The sequence below is a fragment of the Acipenser ruthenus genome, chromosome 25 (genome assembly GCF_902713425.1).
Source record: "Acipenser ruthenus chromosome 25, fAciRut3.2 maternal haplotype, whole genome shotgun sequence".
Classification (NCBI taxonomy): domain Eukaryota; kingdom Metazoa; phylum Chordata; class Actinopteri; order Acipenseriformes; family Acipenseridae; genus Acipenser; species Acipenser ruthenus.
The window spans coordinates 26415797-26428533 of NC_081213.1; the positions used below are offsets into that span (position 1 = coordinate 26415797).

The 12737-nt window shown below is 37.2% G+C and overlaps 1 protein-coding gene across 3 annotated transcripts in view; it reads left to right on the forward strand.

The window, feature by feature from the left end:
• Positions 1-376: 376 nt before the first annotated feature.
• Positions 377-12737, forward strand: part of LOC117971351 (voltage-dependent calcium channel subunit alpha-2/delta-3-like) — a 145654-nt gene continuing 133293 nt past the window's right edge. The window contains exons 1-2 of one of the 3 annotated variants that reach the window (XM_058999894.1): positions 7769-8499; positions 8844-8925. In XM_058999894.1, coding sequence (XP_058855877.1) covers positions 8381-8499; positions 8844-8925 — 201 coding nt within the window. In that variant the 5' untranslated portion in view covers positions 7769-8380. Of the gene's footprint in view, positions 518-7768; positions 8500-8843; positions 8926-12737 lie in introns of those variants that run through there. The other 2 variants (XM_058999895.1, XM_058999896.1) reach the window with 2 other exon arrangements.

Consider the following 12737-nt stretch of genomic DNA (forward strand, 5'->3'; position numbering starts at 1 on the left):
GGCATGGTGTACACTTAGACATGCAATCAGTGCAAGTTAGCATCCTGGCTATGAAGCTACCGATCTTCATTGGATTCCACAGGGAGTGCTGCATTGGCTCTGGAGATTGGAGATTTGATGTTGGAGATTATCTGCACATTTCAATTTCTCATGTTGTATTATGTGGTTGGCTAACAGAGGGATGAAACTGGGTTGTTACACGAGCTTGGTGCTTGTGGTAGCAGTTAGGCTGGATGGAGCACAAACAGAACAGTACTGTAATTGTCTACAGAAATGGTGCTCTCTCCAGCTGCAGGAATCTTATTTTATATTCTTCTTGTTGCAGGCTCCACAACTGCTGGATGTTGTGATGGAGTTGGGTGTCGCTGATGAGTATTTTGGTGTCGCTGATGACCCTGTCAATGCTGAGTGTGTTTAGGGTTGCATCTGGTTCGTTCCACTAAGAGAAGTGAAATCCAAAGTTCACCCCCTCACCATTCTTCACTGTGATATGCTGAGGTCAATGGACACTTCAAAGGTATTTGTCATGATTGGTTCCTTTTATATCTGTTACAAAGAAAAGACCATAGGCTAACAGCAAAACATCTCAATAAATTGCCTTGTGTAAAGATTTTTAACTGTATGCCAAGGAAATGATGAGTACGTAATTGCCTTAAACTGCAATTAACCGTTGTAACATGCATTCTGCACTGCAGGATTTAAAAAAAGAAATAGATTAGTCTTGATGTTCGCACAGGACAGCCTAAAGCTGTGATCTTACACTTGCTGAACTCTCTCTTTTATACTTCGTCAACTGTCACATAAGTGCTAGGGTCTGATTTGAAGTTGTAGTCATGTTTTTGCTTCCATATGAATTAGATGAAGGCTTATTGCCTCGAGATTCTTTCTAAAGCCAGGCAAGGTGTATTAAAACACAGGCACTGTGTCTCGCCAAGTGGAAAAAAAAAATTGAACACGCATGAATAAACTAGCAACTGGATTCCATCACAAGGACTTGAGTCAGATGAGTTGTTGGGTTTTAAAGTACAAATGACAGTCTATATTTAGGAAGCTTTGCAAATAAATACTTTTAAAAGGGTTCCGATTATAGCAATAATATACTGCAGAGTAATTTAACCTGTAGGTGATGCATTGTGCACCGGATCCTGTGCAACACGGATATGCTTCCCACTCCAGCCTTGCAGAATCTTTTCCAGAAGAGATATTTTAATTTAGAATAGACAGTAAACCTGGTAAATAATAAAGATCATACAAAACCCATATATAGGATATTGAAATATTGGTAAAAGTGCTTTTTACCAATATTTCTTTTTTTAGCTACATGAATATTTTAAAAAAATAAAGACTAAGCACAGTAAATATGGCCCTTAGTCTTATTCTTTTGCTTCAAGCTAGCTGCAGCCTGGGCACGCTTTAGCTTGGTTGGACTTGAACGAGACATCTGTAAATGATGTTTGTGTTTTTTGTCTCTGGCTGGGTGATGTCACTGGGGATGCATCCTGGTAGTTAGTGATAAGCGTGGGGGCTGGACGTCCGTCAGTAGATGGGATCAGTAGGGCAGGGGAAGTCATGTGGCTGGTGCAGAGATAAGAAGAGTAATTGGTTATTGTAAAGAAAGGACCTTGATGAGTGACGGCGAATTAAGCACTGGGCTGTTGCTTGGGTAAAGAGATAACGCGGTATTCCGGTCTTATTTTGTTGTACCGAGGAAACAGCATCCCCACAGCTCTGCAGTGTTAGAATTGTTTTTGGCTCCCTTGTGTCTGTTCTGCACAACAATATCTAAGGCTTGTTAACGGTCCTCCTTCAGAATGTGGGTCTATGCATTAATGCCTGGCTAAGTGCATTAACATATACTGATTTTATACCATTCTTTATATGTTCTGTATACTCATATACACTGGTACTCAAGTGTACGGGTTTTAAAAATGTTTTTAACATAGATATTGAATTTTATATATCATTCTGTCTTGTTTTGTAATTGAAAGTTAATGATATGTGCAAATCGGCATGTTTTGCTGCTTTAAGAGGATATGGTCTGAATGGCAACCCCCTGTTTTATAATTCAATTACCTTGCAAGGTATTTAATGAAAAGATTTTTGATGCTGTTTACAGTATTGAGATGAAGGTGCTCTTGCAGCACCAAAACTTTGAGGGTTTTTTTTTTTTTTAATAAACTTTTAAATGATGAACTATAATAATTCGGAGAGGCTTGGAGTGTGCTGTTTTTTCAACAGTTTCTTCCCATTTTAGAACCAGTTCCACTGTAAATGCTGAGTGCATACATTTCATAATGAATATGCAACACTGTGGACATGATAGTAGCCGGCTTGAGTCTTCCCAAAATGTTTTACCTTTCAGATTGGGTATAAGATGAAAGATTGTATACACATTTTTAACCTTGAAGTTGATGTGTTCTGACATTATGAGGGTACGTGTGTGCACTGGTTCCTTATTCACTGGAGTTCTCACTAATACAGTAACAGAGGGAAGCCTCTGCTATTAACAGCTAACAAGAAAAACAGTCAGATTATTAATGGCATTTCTAGAGACAGGTAGCTCTATAAATATGAAAGCAGAAACATTCATTGAATAATTTTACCTCCACGTACCCTGATGGGACTTGTACTGCCAAGTGCAATTTAAATCACCCCGAACACTAAAGGCTTTGGAGTATGCCTTGGGTTCTAATTTCACGTTCAAATGCTAACTGGGCACAATCCGTGCTGCTAGAATCTATTTAACATTTTCCTATTTGCAAAACAGTGAATGGATTCTATTTTACACATGTTATACAGTACAAGCTACATTTATACAGTATGTGTAGCTTGTATTGTATAACATGCGTGAAATACATATCTGCAGTTTATATTGCCTGAATTCCTAGGGTATGGAAGTGTCCCTTTTCAAGAGTGCACAAAGAGATTGTTTCATAGGAAGCTGTGGCTGGGCAGAGCCCTGCTAGTAAATGAATTATTATGATTTAAATGTATTGTTTTGTGTTTATTTTAAAATGAGTGATTTAGCATTGTTGTTTTGCAGCATGCATGTATGTTCAGTATTATGCTGCTGAAGGTGTGGCCATGACCGCCTTCTAGTTGTCGCTGTAGATTTTTCTCTTTGAAAAATGTTTAACGTTTACAGAGAGGCTAAGTGTGCATTCTGGGTTTATGCTCAAGATCAAGTCCTCTGTGAAAGTATGACCTATATGACGTTTGGGAAAATGCCAGCTGAAAAGCACTTCTCGGTTCCACTATTGGAGCCTTGGTCTTTTAGCTTAGCCTAGGCTGCATTGTCATATAGCCACAAGGTTATCGGTTCAGATATTAGTCCTGGCGAGTAAAGAAATATAAAAGGGTGCTGAAATACCAGATGTGTCTTTGCTGTTTGAGAATACGCTGGCATTGTATGCCACCAACTTTTAATGCTGGATTAGCACAGAGGATCACAATTATATATATTTGAACTGTTTTGCATGCAAAGAATATCACATATTGCCGACAAGGCTGTCTATTGTATTGGCTCACCTTTAAACATCTGTGTCAGTCGTTGATCTATCACATTGCCACTGGGGAACAGGCATAAATAAAACATGGTCATTTTTTCACAGGGCTGTGCTGTAATGTGCCAAGTGCATTGTGATTATTTCCAGGTAATTATCTCAGTAGTGCACTTACATCTCTGAAGGTAGAACATTTATATACACTGTTCAGGGGGAAAGAAAATTAGGCTAATCCTTTTGATGACAAGCTTTCCATGCTGACGTGTTGACAAAAGCAAAGCCACAGCCCTTTTGGTTATGTCTGCTTTACAATCTTGCTGTGCTGTTCTGCTGCTCCAATCATTTGTCTGTATCAGGATCAACCTGGAATATCTGAATCTGTAGAATCCTATTTGTCAGTTCCTTTTGAGTTCTTCCTGATTCCATATAAATTGCATGATGTGGTGACCTTTGCACTCGGCTAGTTCCACCTGGTGGCAGCCTTGTGTGCTGTCTTTGGAATGAGGAACTACTCAAAAGCAGCAGGTAGGCTTCAACAGGCTCAGATAATGCCAGGAGAATTCTTGTACTGTGTGTTCTCAAAACAATGAATTCTAAATCTATGAGCTTCCAGTTCGGATTTGTTTAGGGGAATGTGCTGGATACAAAGCTAATGGTGAGTTACTGTGAAATAATTTTTGTTCATAGTTTGAACTGCGTGAAAGGTCTGATGTACCTCCCTTTTGGAAAGGATATACCAGGATACAGTTCTGTGAAAATACAGTTTTCAGTAGCCCCCAAAGAGGAGGCATGGTGTCATAACATGCATCCTTTTTCTCCTCTCTTATTAGCATTAACTATATTATCACTGGCCCCAACATGCTGCTGCTGCTGCTTGGTATTGCATAATCACTTCATGCTCTGTAGTTTAAGCTCACCCCAATGGCCTAGCTGTAATCAAACCATGTGACCTACAGCAAAGTTACCAGTATGCAGCAGTCAGTCTATAGTGTTGCATTTGAAATATTTGCATATGTGCTTGCAGTTTTATTAGTGAATGCATGTACTCTAAACTCGATATATTAATTACTGTTAATGCATAATATCTTTTGGGAATACAACACAGGTAGACGTAAACCACAGTATAGTGCATAAAGCACACACACCTTAAGGTTCATTTCTGAATACAAATGCAGAGAGTGAAATAAATGAGTGTGATTAAGCCACTACACTGAATGACGGGACATTCAAACACTGGCATGCAGGGAATCCTGTTTCAGATCTGCAATAAAAAGACAGCAAGTAATTTGAGTTTATAATGATGAATGCAATGTTAAAATTGTACATCGTATGAACAGTTTATTTTAAGTCGTATATAAGGTAATGTACAGTAATTTAGGTCAATTCGTTGTTCTTGTTTTACCTAACATATACGAGAGGTTTGGGCTTGAGATATTTACCCTTTAACCTGTAACTGCTCATGTATTCCTACAGTGTGGTGTTCTGAATAGTCGCTCTGACCTGCGTTTCTTAAAAGGTCCAGCAGGGGGCGCACTGTAAACACCTGGAGGGAGATGTATGACCCCATGGCGTAAGGTTTTAAATAAGCAGAGTGTTGGAATAATGGAAAGGTAATTATAGTTATTAAAATGTCACAAGTAAAACCCTCTGCTTGAAACCATGTTGGAGTAGCAGTTGACCTGTTTTTCATACTGAGAAAATCCGATATTGCATCTAAACGAAGGATCTCCTCCGTGCACAAAGTGACACAGCAGCAGCTGTGTTAATAGAGTCTGATTCAGAGTAGCGGCTGTGAAGAGATTCCCAGCACAGAATTATCACTCCTCTTCTTTTCTGTTGATCTGAAAAGAGATGGGCTTACCATCCCTTAAAGTCTCGGGGGACTCGGTGTGTTATCGTAGAAGGGATTTTTAACAGTCTGCCAGATGAGGCATATCGGAAATTAATGGAGTAGTGTAATGTCCCAAAGTATGTGTGCATCAGTGTGTGTTTTAAATTATTTATTATTGATTTCTTAGCAGACGCCCTTATCCAGGGCGACTTACAATTGTTACAAGATATCACATTATACATATATCACATATTATTTATTTTTTTATTTATTTTACATACAGTTACCAATTTATACAGCCGGGTTTTTACAGGAGCAATCTAAGTAAAGTACCTTGCTCAAGGGTACAGCAGCAGTGTTCCCCACCTGGGATTGAACCCACGCCCCTCCGGTCATGAGTCCAGAGCCCTAACCACTACTCTACACTGCTGCCAGTGAACAATGGAGTACACTGTTTAAAACAAATATATACACTAATTACGGAAAAAGGCAAAAGGTGTAACTTTAACATTTTGTTCACAGCACCTGTCTGTCAATTTACCGTTTTTTGTTTGTTTGTTTGTTTGTTTGTTTGTTTGTTATTTTATGAGTGACATAGCCTTTTGCGGTTAGTAGGCCTCTACACGCTAGCCCACACTGTGCTGTCCTTCAACACAGCTCTGTTAATGAACTCTGATAAACGCTAACACAAGTTGAACACGAATATTTATTTATTGGTTAGGTTAAAATGTGTTTTAAGCTAACTAATAAAAATGCCATTATTGCTCCTGTGTGTGTCTGGAAGACCTAATATGAAGTTAAGAAATATGACCGGTTCCATGTCACAAAAGCTGCCGCTGTCCAGCTCCAATGGTGCTGAAAGTAACATCGTCTATTATTCCGAGTGGCGCTAGGAAGACATCACTTGTGACATGACTTACGTTGGACACAATTTTAATTTTTATGACGGCTAATCATAATGTAGGCTACCGCTTAATATTTAGATTTAAATAGATTTACACTTATTATGAATGTGATTTTATTATTTTTAAAAAAAAAAAAATAGTGGTTCTTTTCTTGAGCCGAATGCATCCCAAAGATGCTGCTATACTATATATAGCAGCCCAAATGGTCATTCTTAGTTTAATTCAATGCATTGCATTTTTCACACCATATGTTCTTGTTCCAATAAAAAGACAAGCATGTTCTTAAGATGGCTGTTAGCCATACTCCGGAAGACGTGTGATTTCTGCAGGATTCGCGTTTTTGTGTTCCAAATATGTTTAATAAAGACGAGTTAAAAAAAATAAATAAATAAAAATGTAAAGTTGTATTCGTTTTCCCCGCGTTATCATTCAGATATTGAAATGAAAACCACAATACCAGTCATATTTTAGTCGCCCTGTCTTTTAAACAAGTTTATTTTTCCTTCAACACAACACGAAAAACAGTGAATTGTCATTTCAATTCTCATTAGTACTGAACGCTATTATAATCTGCTTTCATAACTTGCCCCCTTTTATTATAATATAAAGGCTATTACTTAGTGTAATGGCCCTATGTTGAATCTGTAAATGAACAATAAAGTACTACAACAAATAAGCAAGTAGGCTACAATAAATACATACTGTGTCGTTATTTTGAAATACTTGCGAACACACGCAGTTTTGTATAATACGCTTTCACTTCAGGGGAGCTGCCAACTCCCATGTCGTTGTGAATGTTACCCCGTACTTCCTGTAGATGAGGTTACAATGATTACACGTTTTTCACAGCACTTCTTTGGCTTCAGGAATGCGTCGACGATGTATCGAAGCAGATACCGTACATAAAACAGGTTCTATATGTGTAGCAGGAAAAAGGGGTCATACGAACGCGCTTGTCAGTAAGAAAACCCCCTAACGGCCAACCGAACCTAAACCAAATGCCTGTGATCTTTCCTTTTTTTTTTTAAACCAAGTGATTCCTAGGCTACACAAGCACAAAATGAATAATTTATTCACAGGCTCGAGTCACTTAGGCCGCATTGATTTACTTACGCTGCATTTCCTTTCAATCACAAAGCCTTTTAAGTCGATCCTTCAGATATAACCTAATGTGGAAGCTTTTGGCGTCCTACTAAGCAGCACAAGGACTCGTCGCACACTATAGGCTACGTGGGGAAAAGAAAGACCGAGTCTGCGGAAATATTGGCTGCCAACATTCTGTTTGCTGAAGATAGTCATGACGCGTCAAAAATAGTTTTATTTTATGAGTGCTAAACTTTTTGGTTTTCTTCAGCGTAACCCAATCTGTCATGATGTAGCTTGTGCAGTGTGCGTTTCACATAGCAACAAGGCAACTATTTTGTCAGCTCTGGGGAAACAGTTCTGACTCCCATCAGCTCACCCTCTCTCTCTCTCTCTCTCTCTCTCTCTCTCTCTCTCTCTCTCTCTCTCTCTCTCTCTCTCTCGGTTTCGTCAGCACTTTTCCATTAATGCCTGGCTGCTCCAGTGAACCTACACTACTGAATGACTTGATGTGGGATGAAAGCCGAGGGAGGGTTTTATCAGTATAATAACCCATAACAGGACCTACGGGCGCTTTTCCCACTCGTGAAGTGAACGGTGATTTGCAAGAAGAAGAAGAAAAAGCGTCTCAGAAATCAATATATAAACTCTCACTTTCTGTACTGTCTAGCAGATAAAGGGCACTTTGAAGCAGCAATAGGTCACCTCTGTTTTCCTATCAGACTTTGCTCACTGCTGCTGGAGTTGTGTAGAACTACACGCTAAAGAGTCTGCACCATTGAACTACTAGCACAAACACAGACCACAATCAAGGCATCCAAGGACGCGACGAAAGACAGAACTATCTCTTGCAATTACTAACACTCTCGCAGGACTAAAAACATGAATGGGCAGTGATTTCTTCAAGGCAGCTTCTTCTGTCGCTCTTTTTTCTTCCTTTTTTTTACACTTACCATGCACGATAAAAAAAAGCAGCACTAGCTAGCTATCTATAAGAGAATCGACCACACACTCCTGATCTGTCTTACATCTGGTATCGGATAGGAGCAAACAGAACGATGCTGGGGAATTCGAGCATCTCCCGTGTGTTTTTTGGTTTCCTCTTTGTCGTTTGGATAACATTTTGCCTGACGTTGGTGGACGTTGCCAGGTCTCAGCAGCCGATTCCCCTGTCTGTGTAAGTCTTAAGTAGTTGAAGTTGTACTCTCAGTAGTTAAAGAGAATGAGTTTACCTCTTTTTTTAAAAATAACTTTGAAACACAAAGTGCACCTGGAAACGCATCTAAATTGGTGTTTCAAATAAAATCTAAATGTTTCTGCACAACCATAATGCACGTCTGACACAATAAGGTGTCCTTATTCTCTGTCTCTAATAAATTAATAACACATTTCATTGTATGAAAGGCACAGGTGATTATATTCCTTAATTCAATGTAGATAGAGTGTCAAATATTGAAATACCATTGCAAACGTTGCTGATTTCACTCTGCTTTGCATATGCTTTTTTATTTTTTATTTTAGTGTCAAGTTATGGGCCTCTGCGTTTGGAGGAGAAATCAAATCAATTTCAGCCAAATACTCGGGTTCACAACTTCTACAGAAGGTATGTTCTGATACTGTTAATTACACTGAATGAAAATGTACCGGTATCTCGAGAATTGTGTGCTTTGTTAAAGACACATTCATCCATTTGCGTGTATACTTTGTATCAAGTTCAGGTCGGGCTTTTCCAGATTTTCAAATTTTAAGGCCTAGATTAGAACAGCATATTATTTAATCTGCTTGTTATTCCAGAAGGGCATAACAAAAGCAATATGACTTCACTGTGTTTGAGCAAGATAGACAGAACTGTAGTTTGCTCAGGTGGGCTTTAAATAGTTTATCCAAGTCAGCAAAATTGTGTGTGCCTTCCCTTTGGAAAACACAAGCCTTAAAAAACACAAGGGGCTCATTGCTTTAGCTAGCTGATGACTCAGTTGTGAAAGCAACCATTTACTATATACATTGTGCACATGTCTGCCTATACATTGCTACAAACTGTACATATTTACACACATCACTGTACATATTTACATATTTACACACATGCAGCATTGTAAGTTCAAGTAAGCAGTTACTTCCTGGAATATGAGCCTACTGCTTTTCATATGCTAAGTTAGAAACTAGCCCTGCTGTTTTTTTATACATTGCACACATTGCAGATGCTAATTTTAGTGTGCCTTCGTTAGTCTTAGAAATATTATGTACAGTATTTGATTAGAGAGTCGTACTAACAAACAGGAAGATATTCAGTAACCTACAATTCATAAATGTAGCTTTGTGGTACAGCATAGGTTTTTGAAATGCAGTAGTCTGACTGTCATACAGTATCTATCTGGCAGGATGTGGTGGACAGTAGCTGGGAAGAAATACCCTAGTATTGTGTTTCATCGCTGCAGTCTCACAATCCCATTATTCCCTGATCACTAGGACCCTGTGCTGGGATGTATTACATCATTACAGATAAACAGGACGAGCGTGGTTATCTCCCCGTTCAGCTGCACAGCTGGGCAGCATTATGGTGCTGCACTGCACTGCACAGACTTGAAAAATGGAACAGAGTCTATTAAATTCAAATGAGGGCTGAGAATTTATTGTAAAACGCTTTATAAAAAAGTGCATCTTTTCTCATTTAAATTTAAATAGAGGCCATTGTGTTTATAAATTGTAGCACCGTGAAGGGAACCTTGTGAATTGGTGTGAATGCTGGCTGTAAATAAGCTAGGACCTGTTAAGGAAGAAGGAAGATATTTGCTGCTGTACATGGTAACACTTTAAAATTAGTGTCTGTAAATGTAATGACCTACTCTATAAACATGTGATAGTAAATTAATATTGCATCCGTTGGGTATCTGTTTACTGCACATTCTACACTTATTCAGTGATTCATATTGAAGACCAAATGAGCACGAATTCACCATAAGCAATTGTTTTGAATAAAGTTCAGGAACAACAAACAATGAATGCTTCTGCAGTACTGTGTATGTAGGGTTGCACGTAGATATTAAGACATGTGGATTTGTGTTTGAGAGAAAACCAATGCATAATTTAGTGTGATCTTTTTGAAGTATGTAAAACCGTTACAGAGTTTGTGAGTAGCACTGAGATCCAGGCTGTCTGATACAGGTCACTAGTAGCTTGATAAGAGTTAATCATTCTCAGCATCCTTTCTGAATGGCACAATAGTTTAAGTGGGCTGTGGTCTCAATTGGGAGGGTAACAGGATAATTGGTCCCTTGTGGCAGAGATTTGCTTTTTTATGGCCAAAAAATAAATTAAGAATAGGCTGGGTAGATTAGCAGTGATTTAATTGTTTCTTTTCAGGAGTTTATAGTTGAGCAATTCTTGTTTAGGATTGTTGCTGCTAACAACTGAACATTTGTATTTAAATTGAAGATTTTTTTGGGGGGGGGTGGGGGGGGGAGGATAAGTATCCATCTATTTACAAAGTGAATAATTTAAGAGGGTAAAATGTACTTTTTTTCATTTTATTCATACGATACACAGGCAAAATATTTAGTTTGGTTAAATATATATATATATATATATATATATATATATATATATATATTAAAGCCAATAGTCTTATTATAGATTATAATAATGTATAAAGGAAAATACACAATTCTTTGAATATTAATAATTTTCCTACTAATTTTACCTGGTTAGGAAAAAAGGTTCATTTTTCAAAGCAGAAATATATATATATATATATATATATATATATATATATATATATATATATATATATATATATATATATTACTTTATTTCTAAATATAAGAAACATGCTAAAATAGAGCTAATAAAAATTCGTTTTTTCAATTTACATGACCGAATATCTTTAGCAATGGATTAAGAATGAGATCATAATCTTATATATTAATTAGCTGAACAGTAAATATAAATGTATGCAAGCATTGTCGACACACTATTGTTTGAGAGTAGAAGAAAAAAGGAAAGGAAAGAATTTGCTACACTGAACGCAATTAAGAGATTTACAAAAAAAGACTTTGCTACACTTATCATTTTTCTGCACTGCGTATTTTTAGAAGTGCTTTTGTTTTTATGGCAGTTTAAGTCCTTTGTATTTAATATATCACTTAGTATATTCTTTAATTGATTATTTCTTTCCTACATTATTAGCACTTGAAAACAACACCGATACATAAAAATAGGAATTCTCTTTTTTTAAATTTGACACACATACTCCCCGTCCCCAGACTATCCAAATTAGCTCAACAGCCTTCGTCTTATGCCCAAGCGTAAAAGGTTGATGTTGGGAAAGGAAGAAAAGGTTTCATTGGTGGCGTGGCTAATTCATAGAATTTTTACAGCTGTCATGAAGATTTGGCCTCATAAAAGAAACTGTCAACCTCCTGCTGAATGCACATGCTTGCACCACGGAGTAGTTGGCAAACTCTGCTGTGATAACTGCTGTTCTTCTGCTAGAATTTCAATATAAATGAGCTTGCTTTGCTCTGCCCCATCAGACCATTTCCAGGTATGGGAAGTGACAGATTCTGCTCAGTCTCCAGACCCACAAACTCTAGCTCAAACCTTGCGGTGCGTGGTACATTTTGAGAAGGACTGCTTTCCGACAAGTTCCATTGCTGTGCAGAATCTCGCCCACAATAAACACAGAACAAAGCATTGAAATTAAAACATTACTGTTTATGAGGAATCTGTTTAGAAATCAAATTGAATTTTTGCTGTTTTTTTATTTTACCGTAGTTTTAGCATACAGCAATGGATGGGAAGATTTGTTTTGCTAGTTTGTTTAACCTCAAAATAATACAAGCAAGATAAGATAATGACCCTATGCAGTGGACCACTAAAATTGTTTCAAAGTATTTATTTTCATAATAATAATGCTAGTAGAGATTATAATATAAATAATATTAAAATAGTAATACTACTACTACTACCACTACTAATAATAATATTTATTTCTTAGCAGACGCCCTTACCCAGGACGACTTACAGTTGTATACAAAAATACATATCAAGAACTGCAGTACAATTAAGAGCAAGATACAAAATACAATGACTTCAGTCCTAAATATTATTATTATTATTATTATTATTATTATTATTATTATTATTAATAATAGATTACAGAGACTGGATAATATTACCTCAAATTGCATGCATCACGTTTTAGGAAAATACTAATGATAAAATTGATAAAATACTAATGATAAAATTGATGAAATACTAATGTAATGCAGTAGAGAAAAGAAATTACCTTTCAAACAGATTCTGTTTGAATAAATATGAATAAAGCAAAAGTTGCTCCTGGAGCAACTGCTGTGTAAATTATGACATTTATTAAAGAAAGAGGTGAAAAAAAATCTAAGTCATGTTGGAATTCAC